This window comes from Amblyomma mixtum, chromosome 2 (assembly GCF_055824585.1).
Source record: "Amblyomma mixtum isolate Tamu chromosome 2, ASM5582458v1, whole genome shotgun sequence".
Lineage (NCBI taxonomy): Eukaryota > Metazoa > Arthropoda > Arachnida > Ixodida > Ixodidae > Amblyomma > Amblyomma mixtum.
Genome location: NC_143013.1, coordinates 203,563,974 through 203,587,411, shown reverse-complemented (window position 1 = coordinate 203,587,411; position 23,438 = coordinate 203,563,974). Strand labels below are relative to the sequence as shown.

Sequence of the window (23,438 nt, the reverse complement as noted above, 5' to 3'; positions counted from 1 at the left end):
GGCGACGAGGGCCGAGGAGGCGTCAATGTTTCCGCATTCTCCCACTGTAAGTAGGAACAGTGATCTCTAATTTTTCATATGCTGCTGCAGCACTTGAACGGTATAACACTTCAGTTTTTAAATTTGGATGAATATATGGAAATTCTAAGGCTGCTAGACTACGTGCACGTGTGGACCGCTCTAGAAAATTGCTTGCTACTACCCAGCGAAGTCATGCACCAAGATCAGCTTTACACGAACAATGAATCATGCGGTTGGGGCGTCTCGTGTTTCACGTTGCAAGCAGTTTTTTCACTCACCTTCCCCTTCCCCTTTTCTTCATTGTTGTCAGCTATGCAGTGCTTGTTTCTTTCTGGGTTCGGGCCGGCCGGCTGCTATCTGGAGACGCCAGGGGTCGCGGTCAACGATGCTGGCGGGAGAGAGCGCAGTTCCCTTCCCCTCCGGCCTGCCCATCAAAAAGGGCGCTCGCCGGAGGAATCGCTGCCCAGTCGCGTTCGTCCATCCTCGGTTCTTGGTCGAAGAAGCTCCGCGGCTCCACAACTGCCGCCGCAATGCCCGTCACCCTGTACAATCTGCCCGGAAGCCCGCCCTGCGGCTTTGTGCGCTCGCTCGCCAAGCACCTGGGCGTGGAGCTGACCGTGAAGGACCTGGACTTTGCCAAGAAGGAGCACCTCGCCGAGGATTACCTCAAGGTGCGTGGGTGTGGCGTGCTTTATTTTCAGCAATCCGGGCTCTTTTATTTCTTCGTAGAGAGCCAGACGTTAGATACTATCCCCGTTTTAACTTCCATGCACCGTTAGGTAGTGCCTGATTGAACGCGGGCTTATTCGCTTTTTGGTCCGTGGCAAGTTTCCACACTGCTGTGCTTTATAGCACATGCTGCGGTAATCGTGTTGTGCGTTAGCAATGTGCCTCATTTTTCAGCTCTGACTTTGTATTGCACGTCGCTTTTTTTGTTCCTGTTTATTCCTTGATACAGGAGTGGATATTACCCAATTCCGTCATCAGCACTCCCTTCCGGTGTCTGTTCTAGAGATGTAAAATTTCAGGAAAATTTGAATGGCGTGAAAAAAACCGTTCTTTTCAGGATTTTTTTTCATGAAAAAGTGGAAATTTTGCGAAACATGACAAAGCAGATTTATTTGCAATCAATAATACTGCTCCGAAGTTCAGTCGAATATGCAGTTATAGATGTCATATTGTGAAACGAACTTCTGGTTCTATTGCACCGAGCAGATAAATAATGATTTGCACTTCATGCGAATATGGAGGTATAAATATCGGATTTGTGGAACGAACTTGTTCTATTGCACCGAGAAAGGGAACATGAAAACTAATGTATAAGTCACTCCATATGGGACTCAGATTCACTGTCGCTGGATGCGGCACTACGCGCAGCAGCTTGGATTGAAGCTGTGTCCACAGCTAGGTTCGACTGCACATACACAAGCTTTCTAACGCGTTCCCCTGAAAGCCTGTTGCGAATCCTTGTATGGACATTCCCGAAACGTGACCAGTTTGTTCGCGGATGTTCTGTACACTGCTATGTACACTGCTATGCTAGAAGCTAGGCTTGTATGTGGCTAAAACAGCTTACATGCACAGCAGCCTATGTTATTTATGCCGTGTGTGTAGTCCTATAGAATTTGCAGCCGTTTTGTTCTACTTCAGCCGTGAGTTCAAGTATTAGTGTGTTTTTAAGTCAAGTTTGGATCTTATATGTGACCTGGCATTCAACCCCCGTACTCGTAGCACGAACGTTTTTAAAAGGCACTACCTGCACCGGCGATGACGACTGCCCTCCAATCGTTTACAGATGCACGCTGTAATTGTTTTCGAAGCAAAAACAAAAACCTACACTAATAGCAAGAAATCGTAAAACCTTGAAATTGCATTGTGAAATTTTCAATGTTTTTTTCTTTTCCCTCGTCTGAAAAAAACGTTTTTTTTCCAAAATTAGTGTTTTTTTCAGGCCTTCACATCTCTAGTCTGTACTCTTGTTGGTTTCAGTCTTTTCAGTCTTCCGTCTCCTATATAGCCACCTGTTTATATGCGACCCACCTTATCTGCTTTGCATTTTGTCGTTTATTGTGCTTTATTTGCATGGCCGCCTGACGGCAGTTCATCATCGTGCAATCGTCGCATTTCATGATTTTCGCAAGCTATACGTACACTCTGTTAATGCTATCTTTTTTTCTTCACTTTCGTGTCTCTTCTGTTCTGACATCTGGTCGGTGCTAGGTCTTCTCCGGTTGCATTGTTTCCTTTCCTCTCCTCCCTCTTGTATGGTCCGGATTCATGTCGAAGCGTGCTCTGGCAACGCTGCTTCCTTCTTTGCCAGTTGCTTCGTCTTCCCCGCCATTAGTGCACTGATACTGGCACTCGTACCCTTCTTCTGCGCTTGCATTCATTCCCTAAGGCTCCTCTTTCCTGTCCGCTCATCCCAGTGCAGTCTTGCTCCTGTCGCTTTCTGTGATGTGTATTTCCGATTTCTGTCCATTTACTCCACGCCCATTCTTCCGCAGTCCCTCTGTGCAATACTTAACGGTTACGCCGCCATGTTCCTGCATTTTTTTTCTCTCCGCTTCACGCCTTGCCAGTTCTTCTCGTCTTTGACAAATTATACTCTCTGCATGCGATTCTTCAGCAGCATTTCCTTGTCAGTGTCCTCCTTCCATCCGGGAATTTCCGTCCCATGCTTGCACTTACCCAGGATCTGTACTTGTTTCGTGTTCCACCAGCCTTTCATTTTCCTGCCATCCATGGCCACTCGCTGCCGTCCTCTGCCTTTGTTTCTTGTCCCTCGCGCCGCGTCCTCCTGTATTGCGACCCACGGCGCACCGTGCACAGCGCATTCTTCTTCAGTGCCTTTCTGAGGACAGTTTCTTACACGGCTCTCATGTAGGACCACCTTATCGCAATCAGCGTATCAGCAGGACACTTTGGTTTCATTTGTCCTAATTGTCAATTGCAGATCCGTCTCATTTAAAGATTCCTACCCTTGTTGTGCCGCCAGTCTTGGCATTTATTTTCTCGCTTTTTCTTTTTCTATGCTGACCGCTTTCCTTTCGTTATTTTACAGCTGAACCCCTTCCACAAGGTGCCCACCCTTGACGACGATGGCTTCGTGGTCTACGAGAGGTATGGGTCCATTTCTCTCACAGTTCACTAATTTGCGCTGCCCTTGCCCATCACTGCTGGGGCGCAGCGTTTCCGCAACCCCTCCATCTCTATGCTCCCTTGCGCACCTGTTAATCGAGCTGCATGCTGGCTCCCTGTGCAAGTTTTTGTGCACCACCGGTCCAAAAGACTCTGTACACATTACGTCCCATGCACGGGTAAGGGCAGACTCCGGCTCGTCTTGATCCCACCCCTGCGTACCATGCATGGCGCACTGCATCGCCAGCCTTTATAATTCTTCGCACAGCCAGATCTAGATGCAAATTTCGCCCCTCCGGCTCTGTTCTAGACTTCCTCACACGTTGCTCCTTCAAATCTCTGGTCGTCACTCCGGTCTTTCCTCTCCCGTGCGCGGTATTTCACAAGCTGCTTCTAAAGGCATAGTGCTACCTCTGGTCTGCTCTAGCTTCAACCATGTCCTCTTTTTCTTATGCTCCAGCAACGCCATCGCCTACTACCTCCTCCGCAAGTACGCACCCGAGTCTGACCTCTACCCAGCTTGCTACAAGGAGCGCGCTCGCATCGACCAGATCCTCGCCGCTGTGGCCAGCACGATCCAGCCCCAGCAGCTCCTATTCTTCGTGAGTATCTAAGCCGATTTCTATCGCTTCTATTCATGCTCTTCTGTCGCCTGCATCCCACTCGCGAGTTTTCTTTGCAGCAGCTACTAGCGGGGTAAGTGACTCCTTATTTTACCGTCTGCATTCGCACTGTCCTCACGAGTGCTACAATCTCGTCATTTTTTTTTACTTCCCTTCCTGGCGTATCCGTCTCGGACACTAGCAGCGACAGCAGCAGCACCGCATTACAACACTTCCGCACTTTCTTAGTCGGCACTCGTCACTGATCGCATAAGATTTCCTTGATTCTTACGTTGCTGCGTCAGCCCAACCTCTTCTCACCGCTTCTTTCTTTTTCATTCTTCCTTCAGCGTCCCCGCTTCTGGGAGAACACCAAGCCAACTGAGGAGGAGGTGAGCACCTTCGAGCACAATGTCCTCAAGGGCTTCGAGCACCTTATTGGTGACGGCAAGTTCGCTCTCGGTGACCAGCTCACCCTCGCTGACCTCTGCCTTATTTCCAACCTGACCATCGCTCTTGAGGTGAGCAATTTGTCCCCAGAATTGCCACATTGCTAATTAAAATGAATTTACCTCCTTCTCATGACGCATGTTGGCTATTACCACTTCCCTGTGTCTAATGTAGCGTGCACAGGAATTCCTGACTGCCACTCCCGCTTCTCTGAGGTTCTCTTAATCCGTAATCTTAGATCGTGCCCTGCCTCAAACGTGATGTTCAAGCGTTTCTTTCCGGTTTCTTTTTGCCACTTACGCGTGGAGAACCGTTCAGCATCACTGCATGGACATCCCTTGCTGCACCCTCAGTGGAAGCCGTTCCTTCCCTCTCACTTCATCACACTCTTTTTTTCAGAACGGCTCCGTTGACGCTGCCAAATTCCCCAAGCTGGCCAGCTACTACGAGCGCGTCAAGCCCGAGCTCGCCTACTTCGAGGAGATCTACAGGCCAGCCATCACCCACCTTCAGCAGCGCTGGGCTGAGCTGAAATGAAGTTGGCAACGAATGCCTTAGCCCAAAAACTCTTGCAAGCCAGAAACATACAATAAACTACCGTTCTTTACCTTTCCCACTTACCTCGTCCCTTCACTGTTCACCCTAATGCCGTTTTTTTCATCTCATCACGGCGAATGCGACTCTCCTGCCACTATCTATTACCCGTAGACTTGCCTGTATGATGCCGTGTTCTCTCGGACACCGATTCATACACCGGTTGTCGCTTCGTTTCCCTCGTTCTGCCGCAGAACGCCTGGAACACGTACCGAAGCGGTTGAGGTATTGGTGTTCAATTTGCACAAAGCGCGAAAGACTCTCAATCATTGCAATTTCGTGGTCGCATATAAGAGCACCGCGCATTTTATACCACAATACTCGGCTGCAGATTGAAGGGTATTGCAGCTTTCACTTTTCTGCAGTCTTGAACTGCTGGCAAAAACGAGTAATTTGTGCGAGTGGGTGCGCTTCCTCCCCTCCCATCCCCCATCTTTTATTTTTCCACGGTGCATATTTATAATGCCGATGTGAACGTTCGAACAGTGGAAGTACGTTGATTATCTTCCTTTGAGAGAACCAATCAGGTCAAAATTCCGCTGTCCACAACGATATGATGACAAAATGGCGACGCACACGCTTGTCTGCGTCGTTTCCTTTCTGTCCTTCCTGTTCCTTTTGCGCTCTTTCTTCATCATGACCGATATCGAACTTGCCCAACATTCGGCTTTGCACATCAGTATGCCATGGAAAGGTGACAAGGTGTTGTACTTTGCTTCTCTGAACTCGGCGGCGAATAAACTTCTGGCGATGCATATCCGCATTCCTTTCGTGTGCTTTGAAAGTATAGCATGACCGTGCGGTTATAAACACAAGCACAACTTCTTTTATCGGCGCTAGAGCCAGGATCTCGTTCCAGTGACAATTTATGTTGTGTTACGGCGATCAAAATCATAAGTTTTTGCAGTGCTTCACTTCGTCCGGTTATGTGCCGCATCTGCTCAAATCTACGCGGACCATGATTCTAAGTCAGCACCCGAAACTTGAAGAGCAAATACAGAAAAACTTTCCTCGAATCTAAGACTGCCGAAGAAACAATCCAGAACGGCAGCACGCAGCCGGAATTAGTTTCCACGAACCTGCTCCCGCTCACTCCTCATCGCTGACCTAATTGTCACTCTCCTCTTCGTAAAGTGCACAATCCTCTGTGCCATCAGGAGCTCTGGAGATTTTGAACTTTCAGCGCAAGAGCGCAACCAAGCTAGTCACAACTCCTAGCGACGCGCGCTTGATGCTATCTGTTGGAGTAAACTGGCGCGTTTCACTGGTCCCGTAGAATGCGTCGCTCCCTTGCCAGCTCTCTCGCCACCTGTAGCACTCCTGTTGTCATTGGAAGTACCGCTGACCTCCGCGATTTCACGAACTCTTCTAGAGCTGATTCGACTTCGGGATGGCGTTCTTTCTTCGGTCCCGTGAAGGCCCTCCGTTGCGGCGCAAGCAAAAAGTTCGTTATGCTGCCCTCTCCAACATCTGCGAACATTCCTTTCGTCCACGTCGCAGTCTAGACCGGTTTGGGGGTTTCAATGTTGCTCTGCAGCGAGCATAACTTTTCGAGAAAGGAAAACAGTAGCGCCGAGAAGCACACAGCTGAAGAACCAGGTAGGACAAGCGCTTGTCCTAAGTTGTTCTTCAGCTGTGGTTGTGTTTTCGGCGCTGCTGTTTTCATTTCTCGAGTACAATGAACCATCTAGCCCAAATAGAAGTTCTTATAAATGCATAACTTTTCGCTTGATGGCGGCACTATAATGGCAGCGTAAACTTGGTTCCATGGTTTCCGCGGTTTCCTAAGGAAACGTTATGAGATAAAAAAAAGTATTACAGGGTAATTAGTTTTCAACGAACAGCGTGATTTGAAGCGTATTGCACCCTTAAAGAAAGCTTCTGAGATTACAATACCTCATAAGCGCTTGTTTTACCTTTGCTGAGCCTAGCTGTGCTCGCGGCCGTGCTGCTTGAAATGAGCATACGGCGATGTAGTTGCGATGTCTCAGCTACCGCATGTTCCTGAGTACTAATGCGGTACCATTAAAAGGCCAATTGGCAAAATAAGCGCAACGTCCTGCGGCTCGTATCAGATAAAGTGCTGTTTGGTCGCCAGATTATGACTTCATGAATGTGACGTAATGACGCCGAGGAATGTGGGCGAGCGAGCGCCTGCCAAACGCGGCAAAATTCTGACCTCACGTCAACCAAACAATGGGAGAGAAAATACGTGGACGGACAAAAAAGGCGTTAACATTGTGCGTTCTCGATACATATTGTAATTAAGTGTTCCAGGAGCTTTTGTGTGGAGTTGTTCTCACTTTCTCAGTGTGCAGGGAAAAGGTATGTTAAACTGTGATGCCACCAGCGCCCTGCAGCACTAGCGGCGTCCTGACGCTCGCTCGGGAAAGAGAAGAAAAAAAGAAGAGAGACACGACGGGCGGCCCGGATGGCGCGAGGAGACTAGCACGGGCAACGAACAGGCGAGGTCACTGCTGAACGGTTTCTCTGAACCCGGGTGACCAGGAGTTGGGAAGCCGTCTTCACCCAGTTCAGCGCAACCAAGGGCCTGCTGTGTCCTGTCTCCCGCCTGCCTCTTCCTGCCGTGCTGGGGACAGGCAGGTGCTGCCCGCCCGGGGATGCTGCCAGCCCTGCAGACGATTCGTGCCTGCCGTCCCGTGGTTGGGACCTGCTGCTGTGAGAAAGTGCCTCCCTGGCCGTGCCCGGGTGGCCAGACCTGGGCTGCCGTCTCCTCTCTTTGGTGCGTCATCGAGGCAACTACTGCGAGTGCCCCGCGCCCGATTTCCGGCCGCTGCGAGAACAGGCCTGCGGTGGTGCTTGAGCCCGCCGCCTTTCTGGCGACGGACAGCGGATTCTCCTGCCGGAACCGCTCCTGGAGCCTCGGCCGCACAGTTCTTTACCCAGCAGTGACTGGTTGATTATAAGTAAATTTTTTTCTTTCTACAGACGTGCTCGGTCTGGGACAGTTTTCTGCATCCTCCGGGGCCCCACCTCGGAGGACGCTCGAATCTGCTTGGGGGACATTGCCCCTCACAGACTCGGACTCCAAGAGCATTCGACAAGCCCGAATTTGAAATTTGTTCGTGCGTTTTCTTCGATTAAGACTTTATATTCAAACTGAAGAATTAGGTGAACATAACAGAAACTATCGCTAGTGAAACAGTACAGCGTTTATTTCATAAGGAGAATATGCGCCAATTTTTAAATTGTTGTTGAAACACCCTGCTGTAACTTTTTGTACGGCCAAGGAAAAGGACTTTCATTGATGAAAGCATATATTTTTTGCAATTAACCCTTAGCCTTCCACAATACTTTTGGAGCGTACAAAAATTGGGCATGCCAATAAAGAAATAAATTACAAATAAGCGATCGCTATTCAATATATAAACATTCACTGATGTGTGTATTTTTTCGTCTGCCAGCTGTCAACCCCACTTCAATAATCTGGGCAGACCTTATCGGATTAATGCCGCACGGTGCAGGCGTTTGACGCACTACATTGTCCCCCCAAAATATTATCGATAGGAGATTCTTGAGGAGAGCAAATTTTGAGGCAACTTTTTGGAATGGCTTAATCTGCAATGCCAAGGCCATGAACAGGACGCACCCTACCTTCCTTTCTTCCTTTCTTTCTTTCTCTCTTTCTTTCTTTCTTTCTTTCTTTCTTTCTTTCTTCCTTTCTTTCTTTATTTCTTTCTTTCTTTCTTTTTTTCTTTCTTTCTTCCTTTCTTTCTTTCTCTCTTTCTTTCTTTCTTTCTTTCTTCCTTTCTTTCTTTCTTTCTTTCCTTCTTTCTTTCTTTCTTCCTTCCTTTCTTTCTTCGTACCCTCTTCGTTTCGTGCTTTCTTTCTTCCTTTCTTTATTTCTTTCTTTCTTTCTCTCTCTCTCCTTCTTCCTTTCTATCTTTCCTTTCTTTCTTTCTTTCTTTCTTCCTTTCTTTCTTTCTTCCTTTCTTCCTTTCTTTCTTCCTTTCTTTCCTTCTTTCTTTCTTTCTTCCTTCCTTTCTTTCTTCGTACCCTCTTCCTTTCGTGCTTTCTTTCTTCCTTTCTTTCTTTCTTCCTTCCTTTCTTTCTTTCTTCCTTTCTTTCTTTCTTTCTTTCTTTCTTTCTCTCTCTCTCCTTCCTTTCTATCTTTCCTTTCTTTCTTTCTTTCTTTCTTCCTTCCTTTCTTTACTTCTTTTTCTCTTTCTTTCCTTCTTTCTTTCTTTCTTTCTTTGCTTCTTTCTTTCCTTCCTTCTTTCTTTCTTTACATTTCTGTCTTCCTTCATTCATTCAACCTTTCCTTCCTTCCTTCTTTCTTTCTTTCTTCTTTATTTCAATTGAAGTACAAGAACATTTCCAAAGCCTGCTTGGTAAGCAACCGAAACAAGCTGAGGCCCATGATACACGCTTCTTGTTTCAGCAACAAATGCGCACATCCCTCGGTTACACATGCTCTGTCAACAAAACAATAGCGGTCGAACCTCAGCATACGACATATAAAAGGATAGCGATGATAACCGTCAATATTCAGAAGTAGAACAGCTTAATAAATAAAAAAATTGCTACCCTTTTTGATTTCGAGTGGCACCGTACTTTATACTTTGCCCGGTGATATTGAATTAAGCGCTATCCACAGGTGTTTCGGGTAACAGGGCAATTAAAGCTAATATTTCTTGCATTTCTGGTATTCCTGCTAGGCGAAAAAAGTGCATTAATTGAAATCGGGTAATTGTTATGTACGCTCTCATTTTTTACCATTGCGATTGTTATTTTGTAGAGTAAAGGAAGTGGAAGTATCTGTATCCCGTTGAAGAAAGGGGCGCTGGACTAGCTGGTACCTGCTGGAGAAGGGCAACATACCCACAGCTCTTTTCTGCAGAGAAATAATTGGATCCATATGGAACCTGTATGTACTAGCCCAGGACTCGCAGCATATGTAGGCGACATTGACAGAGAAAACAATAAATGATCTTCAGCACAGATATTTCCAGGAACCGCCCTGTTCTGAGCAGGATGTAAGAAGCTGAAGCAAGCTTGAAACACAACGTTGCAATATGTTTCTTTCAGTTCATATGGGTGTCTAATGTTACACCGAGGTATTTATTTGTGTCTACTTATCCAAACAAAATGTTATCAATGCAACTGTGTAACTGAGTACCAATAGTACGTTTCTGCCTTGGCCTAAACAGAACGGGCTTACTTTTAGCAGCATTTATTGTTGAATTTTTCGCCTGCCTGAAGTCATGCGGAGTTGTGAGATAACTAGTTTATCGCAGCCTGAAGATCAGTGTGAGTGTTCCCTGAAAAAAAATTATAGCATTGTTACCAGTGTAAATCACCGTTTGGAAATACGTCAAACAGAGAGAGAATCCATTAACGAAAAGATAGCACAGTACAGGGCCTAAAACTGATCCTTGCGAAAGTCGAGCACAGTCTACTTAGGTGATTTTTAGTGTTTCAGGATAACATATTGTCTTTTGTTTGTAACATAGCTCTAAAGAACTCTAGGGTAATTTCTATAGCCATAGTGATCTAAATTTCGTGCTAAGATTGAACGAGAAACAGTGTCAAAATCTTTCTATGAGTTTAGGGACAAAGCAACAGCTATTTGGTTATTCAGCAAGCATGTAAGTACATAGCTCTTGAGACAGTGTCATTACAGCTGTAGATGTTGACCTGTTGTTCCTGAAACCAGGTTGATTCAGGTATGGTTTTATTCCTTTTTTAAGTGGTCTCTTAGTTGCTCTGGACCAAGTTTTTAGAATACTGTGTTAATGATGCTCAGAAACGAAATTTAATGGTAACTGCTTCGGTTATTACAGTCACCGTGTTTGTGAGCTGAGATCACTCTAGCAATGTTAAAAATATCCGGATAATTACCTCCCTAAATAGCATCATTCATAATTGCTGTCAGGATTGGTGCAAGATGGCAAACTTTTTCCTTCAGTGCTCTCACACTTATCCGATCATTCTTTGTTGCCTTGCTTTAGGCGCGAGTATTTACGACTGCTGTGATCTGAGAATGAGCAGCGACCCGCAGTAAGAAAGCCTCATGAACACGTCGACAATTAATAAAGCACGGTAGATCAGCGGTACTGCGTGCTAGTTCAAAGCCAGGGTTTGTAAAGTAATTGTTGGATCAATCATCTGTGTTGAAGTCCATCACTTCAGGTACTACGTGCTGTTTTCTTGGTTTTCTGATTCCGGCATTTAGTCGTTCCCACATTTTACGGGAGTCTCCTTTGCGGTTTTTGTACTGTCAAAGTGTTGTATTCTTTCTTTATTCCACGAAATAAAGCCATTAAGTAATTTCTGGTTGATCTCAACTGCTTTCAATAATAAACGTTTTCTTTTGAAGTGTCAACTTCTGGGAACACTTGTCTTCCTCTTTAAGAGCTGCAGGTGTATACTTGTTCATCCATGGGCACAAAGGTTGTTCGCATCTGCGGGTAGTGCACGATGTACAATTTAAATTTAATAGAGCAGATTCGCGAGCCTGAATAAAATTTTCAAGTTCAGTATGGACATTGGTATCATAAATCTTATTGAGATTGAAATTGCATGTTTCAGTTTTCAGAAGTTCATAACGCTTGCCTTTGGTGCAGCGCTCATTCGCGTAGGAGTATTCTGATTCACACGCAGCAAGCAAAAAATGGGCGAGTGATCTGCTATAGTGGAGTGATGTGCAGTCGCTACGATTATATCCGTACTGGTCGTAATACGTGATCATTCATAGTTACTTAAGTGGCTGTTCGTGTTGGATCAGAGATTAAATTTTAAATATCATATGAGTTTTGTAAGAACGAGTAATCACTGCTCATGCTTGAAGAATCCATGAGAATCAATTTGAAGATGCATTTTTTAAGCTAATTTGCAATTTGAAGACATTTTGCCCGCCGCGGTGGCTCAGTGGTTATGGTGCTCGGCTGCTGACGCGAAAGACGCGGGTTCGATCCCGGCCGCGGCGGTCGAATTTCTACGGAGGCGAAATTCTAGAGGCCCGTGTACTATGCGATGTCAGTGCACGTTAAAGAACCCCAGGTGGTCGCAATTTCCGGAACCCTTCACTACGGCGTCTCCATAGCCTGAGTCACTTTGGGACGTTAAACCCCATAAACCAAACCAAACCAAAAAAGGTATCGAAGAGACGTATCAATATAACCTTTTTTTAATGCGCCAATCGAAATTATTCCCGATATGAAAACGGAACGTTTGAATTTCATTTTTGTGCAGTGCCGCACAAAGTGCGGGTAATAGTTATCATTTGAAATGACTTATTTATTTATTAGTACCTCAAAGGCCCACTAGGGGCATTACATGAGGGGTGTGCATACATATCATTGAAAAAAAAATCAGTGATGAATGATTTGAAGTATTCCAGCCCAGGATTGATGAAAGCTTCAGCGGGGAGGTCGTTCCATTCTCTTGTGGTCTGGGCGACGAATGATTTTAGGTGCGCAGAAGTATATGCTCGAGGTGCATGAACAGCTTTCGGATGACTGATGCGAAGTGAAAGGCGGTATGCCGGGGTGACAACGGATTGACTCAAATGCGAATGATAAAACTTGTGGAAAAGGCAGAGTCTGGCTACTTTTGCATCAGGATTCAAGACTGGGGAGGTTAGCTTTTGTTTTCAATGCTGTTACGCTCGTATGATATGAGTAATCAGAATATACGAATCTTATCGCGCGGCTCGGGACGTACTCAAGTGTTTTGGCTAGGTAAATTGGTTGGGGGTCCCAGATTGAGCATGAATATTCAAGTTTAGGATGGACAAGAGTTAAATAGGCGGACAGTTTTACGGAAGCAAGTGCCAAACGCAAGTTACGCGTTAGATAACCAAGAACACGGTTAGCTTCGTTGGTTGTGTTCACTATGTGGGTGGTCCAAGAAAAATCCTGTGTTAGGCTAGTACCTAAATATATATATGAAGATGCGCGTGATATCATGGAACTGCGAAGGGTGTAATTGGGAGTAGGATACGATTGACGACGATGAAATGATACAAGCGTTGTTTCATGAACGTCTTAAGACATTAGCCAGCTTGCGCACCACTCTTCCACAAATTTTATGTTGCAGTGCAGATGGTAAGTGTCTCTGTTAGAAGTGATGCTCCGGTAGATGACGCAGTGTCGGCGAACAAACGAACGGTGGAAGATAGATTACTTCGGAGGTGGTTGATGTAAATTAAAAATAGTAGAGGTCCTAAAACCGTGCCTTGAGGTAAGCCGGACGTAGCAGGGGAGATGGAAGATGCATGATTGTTAGCCCATACAAACTCTTGGCGGCTAGTCAAAAAATTTCAGAGGCAATCATATACTAGTTGGTGTAGGTTTAGGCGCAAAAGTTTAAATAAGAGGCGTTGGTGGGAAACTGTGTCGAAAGCTTTTTCAAAGTCTAAGAAAAGAGCGTCCACGGGTGTGTTCGTGTCCATACTAGAACTGATGTCATGAGTAATGAGCGCCAGTTGGGTAGAGCAGGAAACGTTTTTCAGGAATCCGTGTTTGGAAGGGTCAAAAAAGTTGACAGACTGCACGAAGGTCATGATGTGTGAGTAAATTACCTGCTGCATTAATTTAGAGGGAACGCTAGTGAGGGAGATGGGACGGTAGTTCTTACTAGACCATGGGGGGCCTTTTTTGTGCACTGGGATGATTTTCCCCACTTTCCAGTCGTGCGGTACAATACCGGACTCGAGTGATTGTTGGAAGAAACAACAAAGAAGAACAACAACAACGTTTTTAGTATTCTTGAGAACTTTTCTGTTAATTTCATCTACACCAGCAGTTGAGGTTAGTTTCCTGGCGATCAACGCGATTATTCCGCTAGGGTCGAAACGTATGTCAGGCATAGGAGGGTAATCAATATAAGGATAGTGAGGCATGTCGCCTACAGGATCGTGGGTAAAATTGAATGAAAATGTATAATTTAATGCTTCAGCCGTGTAAGTGTGTGGAATAGGTGAACCGTGTTCGTCGCAAAGCGATATTGACGGGGTTGATTTTGGGTTTATAGCCTTCCAAAATTGCTTGGGGTACTTGTGAAGCATATAAGGTAATGTGGATGAGAAGAAGGTTTTTTTGGCTTGTGCTGCGTGAGAAAGTTCTTTTCGGCAGCATGATACTTTTACCCATGCGCGTGTGTCATTGGAATGCTTTCCAGAACGAAAGAGAATTTTCTTTTTGTTAAGCAGCCTTTTTAAGTTTCCGTTGAACCATGGCGATGATGACCGTGTGGTGACTCTTTTAGTAGGGATTTAGATGTGGATGAGCTCGCGCATTTTATCAGTGAACAAAGACCAGTTAGTTTCGACAGAGCGATTTGAAAAGTTTGAGAGGAGAGAGTTACAGAATTCCGTGAGGTCGTTATTCATGGCATCATAGTCACCTTTGTCGTAGAGCGTCAATGTTTTCGTTAATTTTTCAAGGCGTAATAAGTTGTTCTCAAAAAATGTTAAGATTAAACGCCATTACTGTCGAAGTGAACCTCATTAGAGTAACCGAAAGGGCAGTTTAATTTGAAGTGTTATTTCCCTTAGGGCCCCAGGTTTGTTTGCAGAGCTCATTGGATCGAGATGCTGCGGGAATCCATATAAAGAAGCGACACTTATTGCAGTGTTCATTTTACTTTTTCCTTAGCGGATTATAAAAGCTAACTTAATTTCCCCCGTCTGCGCAATACAATCACATAAATTTATTGCTACTTTGTCACTCTTTTAATAAATGCCACTCCATTCGAAGCCATGCTTTCCGGCGCAACCCTTACATACCGTTATAGCGGGAGTAAACGAAACGCAATTTATTATGGTTGCGGATCAACATGCAACAATAGCAGTGCCTTTGAGCCCCAAGATGGTTCTGTCGTCCCGCTGCGTCGACACCAGTGAGGCAGGGTACGCTGTAAGGGAGGAATGGAATCCAGTGGAAAATAGAAATATTTCGAGCAGTTTTTACCCTCTCACTCTTTTATATATCTGTATAGAAAAATTAAAACGACTAGACCGCAAAGATTGGTTGATATATCAAACTGGTTGAGCACAAAAACTACCCAGCTCTGAAATTTTGTTCGTTCCGCACTCGACACCGGCGTTAAGGAAACAATGTTTCAAGAACTCCGACAAGATAATCGCAAGGATTCTGAATTCCTTCACTCCGGTGCGTTATCTACTGAGCTGAACTTGCCGCCTCAAAGCAATTGGTCCTTATATTTTTGGGCAAAATTAACAGAAATTTTTCATTTTCTAGCGTTTCACCATGCCCGAACAATGATTAGGTTGGGGCGACCTAAAAGGGAATAAAAATAACAAGCCACTGGCCTGCACCACGTACGTACAACAGGCTTAACCCAATTAGAAAATAAAACAATAGGGCCGTGGGCAAGTGGTAATTTTACCTCCCGTAGGTGAAAAATAAAAAATAAAAGGGAAAAGCTACTCTAGTGAGCCACAGCCGGGGGAGCCGGCCCGGGGAGACTCCCCTGATCTGCCCTGGGAAGTAGCGGGAAGGATGTATAAGAGGATTGGTTGAAAGGTTATCAAGAATGGGTTAGGAAGTGTGGATGGGAACGAGGACAGCGAGGTTTTTGCTCTGATCAGTGCGAAGCGTCTACACCAAAGAGGAGGTATTCCTTATTAATGCGAAATCATTTCTAGGCTATGTCGGCGGGGTCGTGTCCGCAGCAGTTGTGACATAATGAGAAGAGGTAGCATCAAAAGAGGTGTTGTAATTAAAAGAGGATGATGTGAGGATGCTGCCCGAAAAGAAAAATAATGTGATAGGATGATCAGTTAATTAATTTGAGCCAAAAATGTCGAAAAACGTCGACCTAGCGCGGACGTCAATAAAGTGAGTAGATGGTAAAACAACCATGGATGGAAAAACAGCGGAAAATAGGCAGAGTGAAAATAAAGTTTTAAGTGAATTCAAATCTATTTGGTGAGTCATAATCAAGTGAAGAAAAAGTTTCAGTGACAGAGATTAATAAGTTAAATATTGATCAGCGAAAATGATTGAAGAACACATCACGAGCTAGTTGGTTTTTCATCACACGAAAACAGCGCTAACTACACAAAGGACGCAGAAAGGGGAGACGAGACACAGGCGCTGGACTAACAGCTGAAATTTTATTGCTCTGACACATCGGTAAATATACACAAGGCATCAAAAACAACAAGAAGGATAAGACATGAACCAGACAATCGCAGCACGAAACGAGCAGGGAATCATGAATCATGAGCTGTCGCAAGGAAACCAAATTGCTTATCCAGAAGGGCTATCGATGGGGTGCTGACACAGCGGTCTTTTAGGCTTGCGATTTTTTTGGCTTCAATTATCTCTCCCGTGATTTGGTCACTGCACCTGCTCAGCACGCTCGTGTCACTCCAGTGAGGAGTGCACTCCTTGTGTATATTTAAAAATGTCTTGTACCGATGCCTTGTGTTTATTTACCGATGTGTCAGAGCAATAAAATTTCAGATGTTAGTCAGCGCATATGTCTCTCTCCCCATTCTGCGTCGTTTGAGTAGTTTGTGCTGTTTTCGTAGGAAAATGTTTAAGGAAGGCGTAGAACGAAAAAAGACAGGGATGAGAGAGACACCAGACAGAGGTCCAGCGCTGGTCCTGTGTCTTGTGTCTCTCTCGTCCCTGTCTTTTTTGGCGCTACGCCTTCCGTAAATATGCTTTACCAACTGGCTCAGAACACCACTATGCTCGTGTGAAAATGATTGGATGGTTCTATAGGGTGGACGGGGATATAGTAAGTGGACAGGAAATAGACCAGACCGTCAAGTTTGAAAAACAAAAATGGTTGAGATAAACGAAGGTATGATCGCTGTAAATCAATCGATCTTTAATTAATGCATCTGGTAATTGCACTAATTCAGTAGTCATATTAGTTAGCTAACAAAAAGAGAATGATAAAAAGAGGCAAAGAGAGGCGACGAGGGCCGAGGAGGCGTCAATGCTTTCGCATCCTCTCACTGCAGGTCGGAACAGTGATCTCTAATTTTTCATATGCTGCTGCAGCACTTAAACGGTATAACACTTCAGTTATTAAATTTGGACGAATACTTGAGAATTCTGACGCTGCCAGACTACGTGCACGTGCGCACCGCTTTAGAAAATTGTTTGTTAATCTACCCAGAGAAGTCATGCAGCAAGATTGGCTTTACACGAACAATGAATCATGCGGTTGGGGGCGTCTCGTGTTCCACGTTGCAAGCACTTTTTAGAGCGCAGCTCTTTGGCGTCCGTTCCTGGGTTTCGCGTCGTCGTCGGCCTCGTAACCAGCTCCGCCCCCCTTTCATCCCCCCAGCGCTATCGGCGTCAGCGGCATGAGTCAGTCGCTGCTATCTCTTCCCTCCTCCCTTTATCGTGTTGTGCGCTTGCTGCGCGCGCTTCTGCCCCCATCGTTTGCCGCTGGGTGTACACGCCGCCCACCTCCCCCCTCTTCCTGCGAGTCTCCGGTTGTCAAAGCGCCGGCTCGAACTTAATTCCTTTCTTCGCTCCTCTTCCAATGCAACCCCTGTGCGGTGGCAATCAGAGAGCCAGATCGGTGGCGGCGGATCTGTATATGTGCACCGCCCGAGCCGAAATTGCGAATACGTGTGAAAAATAAAAAAAATTCTGTGATAGCGCATACATGTGTTGCTCGATTTCTTTGCCTCAATCTATCGAAAAGGTGAAACAGCTTATTTGCTGCGCTCAAATTTCGCATTAGGAAGTAACGTAATCGTCGGTAATTTTTTCACTTACCTTCCCCTTTCCTTCATTGTCGTCAGCTTTGCAGTGCTTGCTTCTTTCTGGGTCCGGGCCGGCCGGACGCTATCTAGAGACGCCAGGGGTCGCGGTCAAGGATGCTGGCGGGAGAGAGCGCAGTTCCCTCTCCGTCCGGCCTGCCCATCAAAAAGGGCGCTCGCCGGAGGAATCGCTGCCCAGTCGCGTTCATCCATCCTCGGTTCGTGGTCGAAGAAGCTCCGCTGCTCCACAACTGCCGCTGCCATGCCCGTCACCCTGTACAACCTGCCCGGAAGCCCACCCTGCGGCTTTGTGCGCTCGCTCGCCAAGCACCTGGGCGTGGAGCTGACCGTGAAGGACCTGGACTTTGCCAAGAAGGAGCACCTCGCCGAGGATTACCTCAAGGTGTGTGTGGGTGTGGCGTGCTTTATTTGCAGCACTCTGGGCTCTTTTATGCCTTCGTAGAGAGCCAGGTGTTAGATACTATCCCCCTTTTAATCCGAGGTGCGCTTAAATAGTACCAGCCATGAGCGCGGGAGTGTGTGCTTCTTGATGCGCAGCATGTTACCTACCACACTGCCGTGCTGCATTAGTCTTCCATGTACTGCGGTGATCTCGCTGAACGCCGGTAATGTCACTCAGTTCTCCGAAAGCCTCATTAATGTCGTGTTTTAATTTGATTATGATTTTTCTGCCCTCCGCATTTCCTTGCGGTGTACCGGTTTCTCAATCGTTTTTTTCTTCCGCCCTTTACATTTCCTCGTGGTGAAATGCAACCCGTCCAACCGGCTGCTTCCCATATGGGAGAGTGCTTTTTGCCCTACATTTGCCTGGGCTACTTGCGGCGATTCATTCCTTGTCCTCGAGTCGCATTTTGTTATCTATTAAGGCCTGTTAGACGATGATTTCTTGTTCTGCTTTGGTGTCCCGCCTTGGTTTTACCATCTGGTCTGTACTTGCCCTTCTCTCAGCGTCTTTTGCGTTCTTTTTCTCCCGCTTGCCATGTGCTGGTCGCTTAAGTCAGTGCTGCTGCTGTCTTTTTTACCGCTTCCTTTTCTTCCTGCCTCGCGGCGTGCCTTTTCTGGACATCAGGAGGGTGCAGCAATTGTAATCCTTATCTGATGTGACATTTTGGACTTCCCATTTCCTATGCTGTCTGCTCCTGGCTCCAGTTTCTTAGTTATGTATTCCACTGTAGCCTGCAGCTTTTGGCGGGCTGTCTTGCTTACTGCCGAATTACAACTTTCCCACACCCTGTTTTCTCCGTGATTAAGCCCCTACGTCACGTTCATAGCGGTGTTACGTCCCCTGTGTCCTTTCTCATCGTTTTTACTTCACTCTGCTCGTTTCCTCGCCTACGCCACTTCGTGTTTAAAAGCACAGTTCCCATTCGTTCCCTTTCTGCACCTTCCGGCCCTGCTAGTTCCGTACATTTCTTCACCCGTGTTCTGTTCCACCGAGTTTGTGCTGGTTTCCACTTTCCGCAGTCTGCGTACCAGCCCAGCTCTTACATTTGAACTCCTGCTGTCGATGGCCGCCCATTAGCTCTCATACAGAGCACCCTTGTTCTTGTTAGGCCTGCATTGTTCGAACTTCTTTAGACTTTTTTTTTTCTTCCCTGTTCATCCCTTCTATTTTCTTTCACAGCTGAACCCCTTCCACAAGGTGCCCACCCTGGACGATGACGGTTTCGTGGTTTACGAGAGGTAAGTCCCCCTTCCTCTTCACCCACTTTGCACTGCCCTTATCCGACATAACTAGACCAGTTGCATATAGCGCCGTTCCTAACGGTGCATCGCAATGGTTTCTATCCCGTGCCGCTATTAATCTTCGGATCTGAGTCTTACTCCCCTCTGCTTTTGCCCCACACCCCCCACCATATCCTGTCTCCGTGCTCCTTTGCGCTACTATTATGCACAGCTGAAGTTAGGCAAGAGGCATGTATCTCATTGTCCGCCGCCTGTCTCATATAACCTCTGTACGCCCTTCATCTCGCGTAGGGCTGAGCTGCCGTCAGCAGCAAGGCTTAATCCCGCTCGCGTCTTTCATGGCAAGCACACTGCAATAAGAGCCATTCCTGATGCCACGAGCAGCCCCAGCTGATATTTCGACATTCCAACACTACTGCATCATAATGCAGCACTTATTCTGGACTATCTCCGTAGCACCTTCCCGCCTAAGTTCTTGCACTCGCAAGCGCGTACGCCACCTGCACCGCTGTCGCCTAATTTGTTTTTCTTGTACTCCAGCAACGCCATCGCCTACTACCTCCTCCGAAAGTACGCCCCGGAGTCTGACCTCTACCCGGCTTGCTACAAGGAACGTGCTCGCATCGACCAGATCCTCGCCGCTGTGGCCAGCACGATCCAGCCCCAGCAGCTGCTATTCTTCGTGAGTACTTATGCACTGTCTTTCGCCTCTGATTATGCAGGCTTCTGCACCCTACGTACTAGCCGTGACATCAATCTACCTGCTCTACACGTCTCCGATACTGGCGGCAGCGACGCATTTTAACACTTGGCATTGTTTCCTCTCCTGCTCTGCACTCGTCACTCGCGCTGGTGTATATGCTCGCTTCGTTCCATCCTTCTTCCACTGCTGCATCCCGCTTCCCTTCTCGTTGAATTCCACCCCTTCACTTTCTTCATTTCTTGCAGCTTCCCCGCTTCTTGGAGAACACCAAGCCAACTGAGGAGGAGGTTACCACCTTCGCGCAAAATGTCCTGAATGGCTTCGAGCACCTCATTGGTGATGGCAAGTTCGCCCTTGGTGACCAGCGCACCCTCGCAGACCTCTGCCTGATCTCCAACCTGTACATCGCTCTTGAGGTGTGCATTTTGTACCCGTCGACACCGCGTAGTTCTTTCACCCAACTTGTTTCCTTCTAATGAGCCATATTAGTGGTCGCTGCCTTGTGGACCCTGCCGCTCCGTACCCAGCAAGTCCTGACTACCACCCTGGCTTCCCTCAGCCTTTCTTAACCCACAATTTTCCGTAACGGCTTGCGTCTAACGTCCCTTCAAGGCCTTCGTCGCGGCGAGATCTATCGCGCGCCTGCTCCGCGTGGATGTTAGCTCGACAACACTATGCTCCTCTGGTACGCTATTAGTAGCGGCCCTTTTTTCTTCAGTCCTGCCTTTCGACCCTGTGCCTTTCTGTGCTGTAGCTGACATCAAGTCATGCCATCGCCGAACCTACTGCTCATTTTGTGACCCTTTTCCTCTTTCAGAACGGCTCCGTTGACACTGCCAAATTCCCGAAGCTGGCCAGCTACTACGAGCGCGTGAAGCCCGAGCTCGCCTACTTCGAGGAGATCTACAGGCCAGCCATCACCCACCTTCAGCAGCGCTGGGCTGAGCTGCAGTGAATTTGGCACCGAATGCCTTAGCTGAAAAACTCTTGCGAGCCAAAAAATATACAATAAACTCCCGTTCTTTACCTTCCCACTTACCTCGTCTCTTCACTGTTCACCCTAACGCCGTTTTTTTTCATCTCATCACGGTAGATGCGACTCTCCTGCAGTATCTATTACCCGCAGACTTGTTTATATGATGCCGTGGCCTTTCGAACGCCGATTAAAACGCCGGTTGGCGCTTCCTTTTCCTCGTTCTGCCGCTGAACGCCTGGCACACGAACGGAACCGGGTGAGTTAATGGTGTTCAATTCGCACAAAGCGCTCGAGCCTTCCCATCATTGCAGTAGCGTGGTCGCATAATTAAGACCACCGCGCATTTTATACCACAATACTCGGCTGCAGATTGAAGGGTATTGTAGCTTTCACTTTTCGGCAGTCTTGAGCTGCTGGCAAAAACGAGTAATTTGTGCTAGTGTGTGTCTCCTTCCCCCCCCCCCCCCCACCTCATCTTCTATTTTTTTCATGGTGGATATTTATAATGCCGATGTGAACATTCGCACAGTGGAAGTCGTTGCTCATCTTCCTGAGAGAGAAGCAATGAGGTAAAAATTCCGCTGTTCACTTCGGTATGATGACAAAATGGCGACGCAGACGCTTGTTCGCGTCGTTTCCTTTCTGTCCCTCGTGTTCCTTTCGCGCTATTTGTTCATGGCCGTTATCGAACTTGCCCAACTTTAGGCTTTGCACATCAGTATGCCATGGAAAGGGGACAAAGTGTTGTCCTTTTCTACTCTGAACTCGGCGGCGAATGAACTTCTGGCGATGCTTGTCCGCATTACTTTCATGTGCGTTGAAAATATAGCATGATCGTGCGTTTGTAAACACAAGCACAGCTTCTTTTATCGGCGCTAGAGCCAGGATCTCGTTCTAGTGCTAATTTATGTTGTATTAAGGCGATCAAAATCCTGTGTAGTATTTTGCACAGTGTTTCACTTGGTCCGGATATGCGCCGCATATGCTCGAATGTAGGCCAGCCATGATTCTAAGCCGTCACCCGAAGCTTGAAGACCAAATAGAGAAAAACGTTCCTCGAATGTAAGACGGCCGAAGAAGCAATCCAGAATGACAGCACGCAGCCGGCTTTAATTTCCACGAACCTGCTCCCGCTCACTCCTCATCGCTGACCTAATTGTCACTCTCCTCTTCGTATAGTGCACAATCCTCTATGCCATCGGGAGCACTGGTAATTCTGAACTTTCAGCACAAGCACGCAGCCAAGCTAGTTACAACTCCTAGCGACGCGCGCTTGATGCTACCTGTCGGAGTAAACCTGCGCGTTTCACTGGTCCCGTAGCATGCGTCGCTCCCTTGCCAGCTCTCTCGCCACCTGTAGAACTCCTGTGGTCGTTGGAAGTGCCGCTGATCTCTGCGATTTCACGAACTCTTCTAGAGCTGATTCCACTTCGGGATGGCGTCCTTTCTTCGGTCCCGTGAAGGCCCTCGGTTGCGGCGCAAGCGAAAAGTTCTTCATGCTGGCCTCTTCAACAACTGCGAACATTTTTTCGTCCACGTCGCAGTCTCGACCGGCTTGCTTGTTTGAATACGGTTCTGCAGCGAGCTTAACTTTTCGAGAAAGGAAAACAGTAGCGCCGAGAAACACACACAGCTGAAGAACGAGGTAGGACGAGCGCTTGTCCTACGTCGTTTTTCAGCTGTGTGTGTGTTTTCGGCGCTGCTGTTTTCCTTTCTCGAGTAGAATGAACCATTTAGCCCAAATAGAAGTTCTTATAAATGAATAACTTTTCGCTTGAGGGCGGGACTATGACAGCGTCAACTTGGTTCCATGGTTTCCGCGGTTTCCTAAGGAAACGTAATGAGATTGAAAAAAAAGTATTCCAGAGAAGTTATTTTTCAACTAAAAGAGTGATATAAAACGTTCTGCACTCTTAAAGAAAGCTTCCGAGATTCATCATCATGATCATCAGCCTGACTACACCCACTGCAGGGCAAAGGCCTCTCCCATGTCTCTCCAACTAACCCTGTCCTTTGTCAGTTACCGCCACTGTATCCCCGCAAACTTCTTAATCTTATCCACCCACCTAACTTTCTGCCGTCCCCTGCTACGTTTGCTTTCTCTTGGAATCCACTCCGTTACCCTTAAGCACCAGCGGTTATCTTGCCTTCGCATTACATGCCCTGCCCAAGCCCATTTCTTCCTCCTGATTTCAACTAAGATATCATTAACCCGCGTTTGTTCCCTCACCCGCTCCGCCCTCTCCCGATGTCTTAACGTTGCACCTATCATTTTCCTTTCCATAGCTCGCTGCGTTGTTCTTAACTTAAGCTGAACCCTCTTTGTTAGCCTCGACGTTTCTCCCCCATAGGTGAGTACCGGTAGGATACAGCTGTTGTATACTTTTCTCTTCAGGGATATTGGTAAGCTACCATTCATGATCTGAGAGAACCTGCCATATGCGCTCCACCCCATTCTTATTCTTCTAGTTATTTCCCTCTCATGATCCGGATCGAGATTACAATACCTCATAAGCGCTTCTTTTACCT

At 46.8% G+C, this 23,438-nt stretch overlaps 2 protein-coding genes across 2 annotated transcripts; both read left to right on the top strand.

The window, feature by feature from the left end:
* Positions 1-503: 503 nt before the first annotated feature.
* On the top strand, positions 504-4,748 carry LOC149362285 (glutathione S-transferase 4-like). The gene is made up of 5 exons (XM_089569684.1): positions 504-692; positions 3,083-3,141; positions 3,620-3,761; positions 4,112-4,282; positions 4,611-4,748. Exons 1-5 carry the CDS (start codon positions 552-554, stop codon positions 4,746-4,748), a joined length of 651 nt encoding a protein of 216 aa, XP_089425810.1. The 5' UTR covers positions 504-551.
* A 12,990-nt stretch (positions 4,749-17,738) lies between these two features.
* Positions 17,739-20,888, top strand: LOC149362284 (glutathione S-transferase 4-like). Its single transcript, XM_089569685.1, has 5 exons — positions 17,739-17,926; positions 19,169-19,227; positions 19,771-19,912; positions 20,179-20,349; positions 20,751-20,888. Exons 1-5 carry the CDS (start codon positions 17,786-17,788, stop codon positions 20,886-20,888), a joined length of 651 nt encoding a protein of 216 aa, XP_089425811.1. The 5' UTR covers positions 17,739-17,785.
* The last annotated feature ends 2,550 nt before the right edge of the window (positions 20,889-23,438 follow it).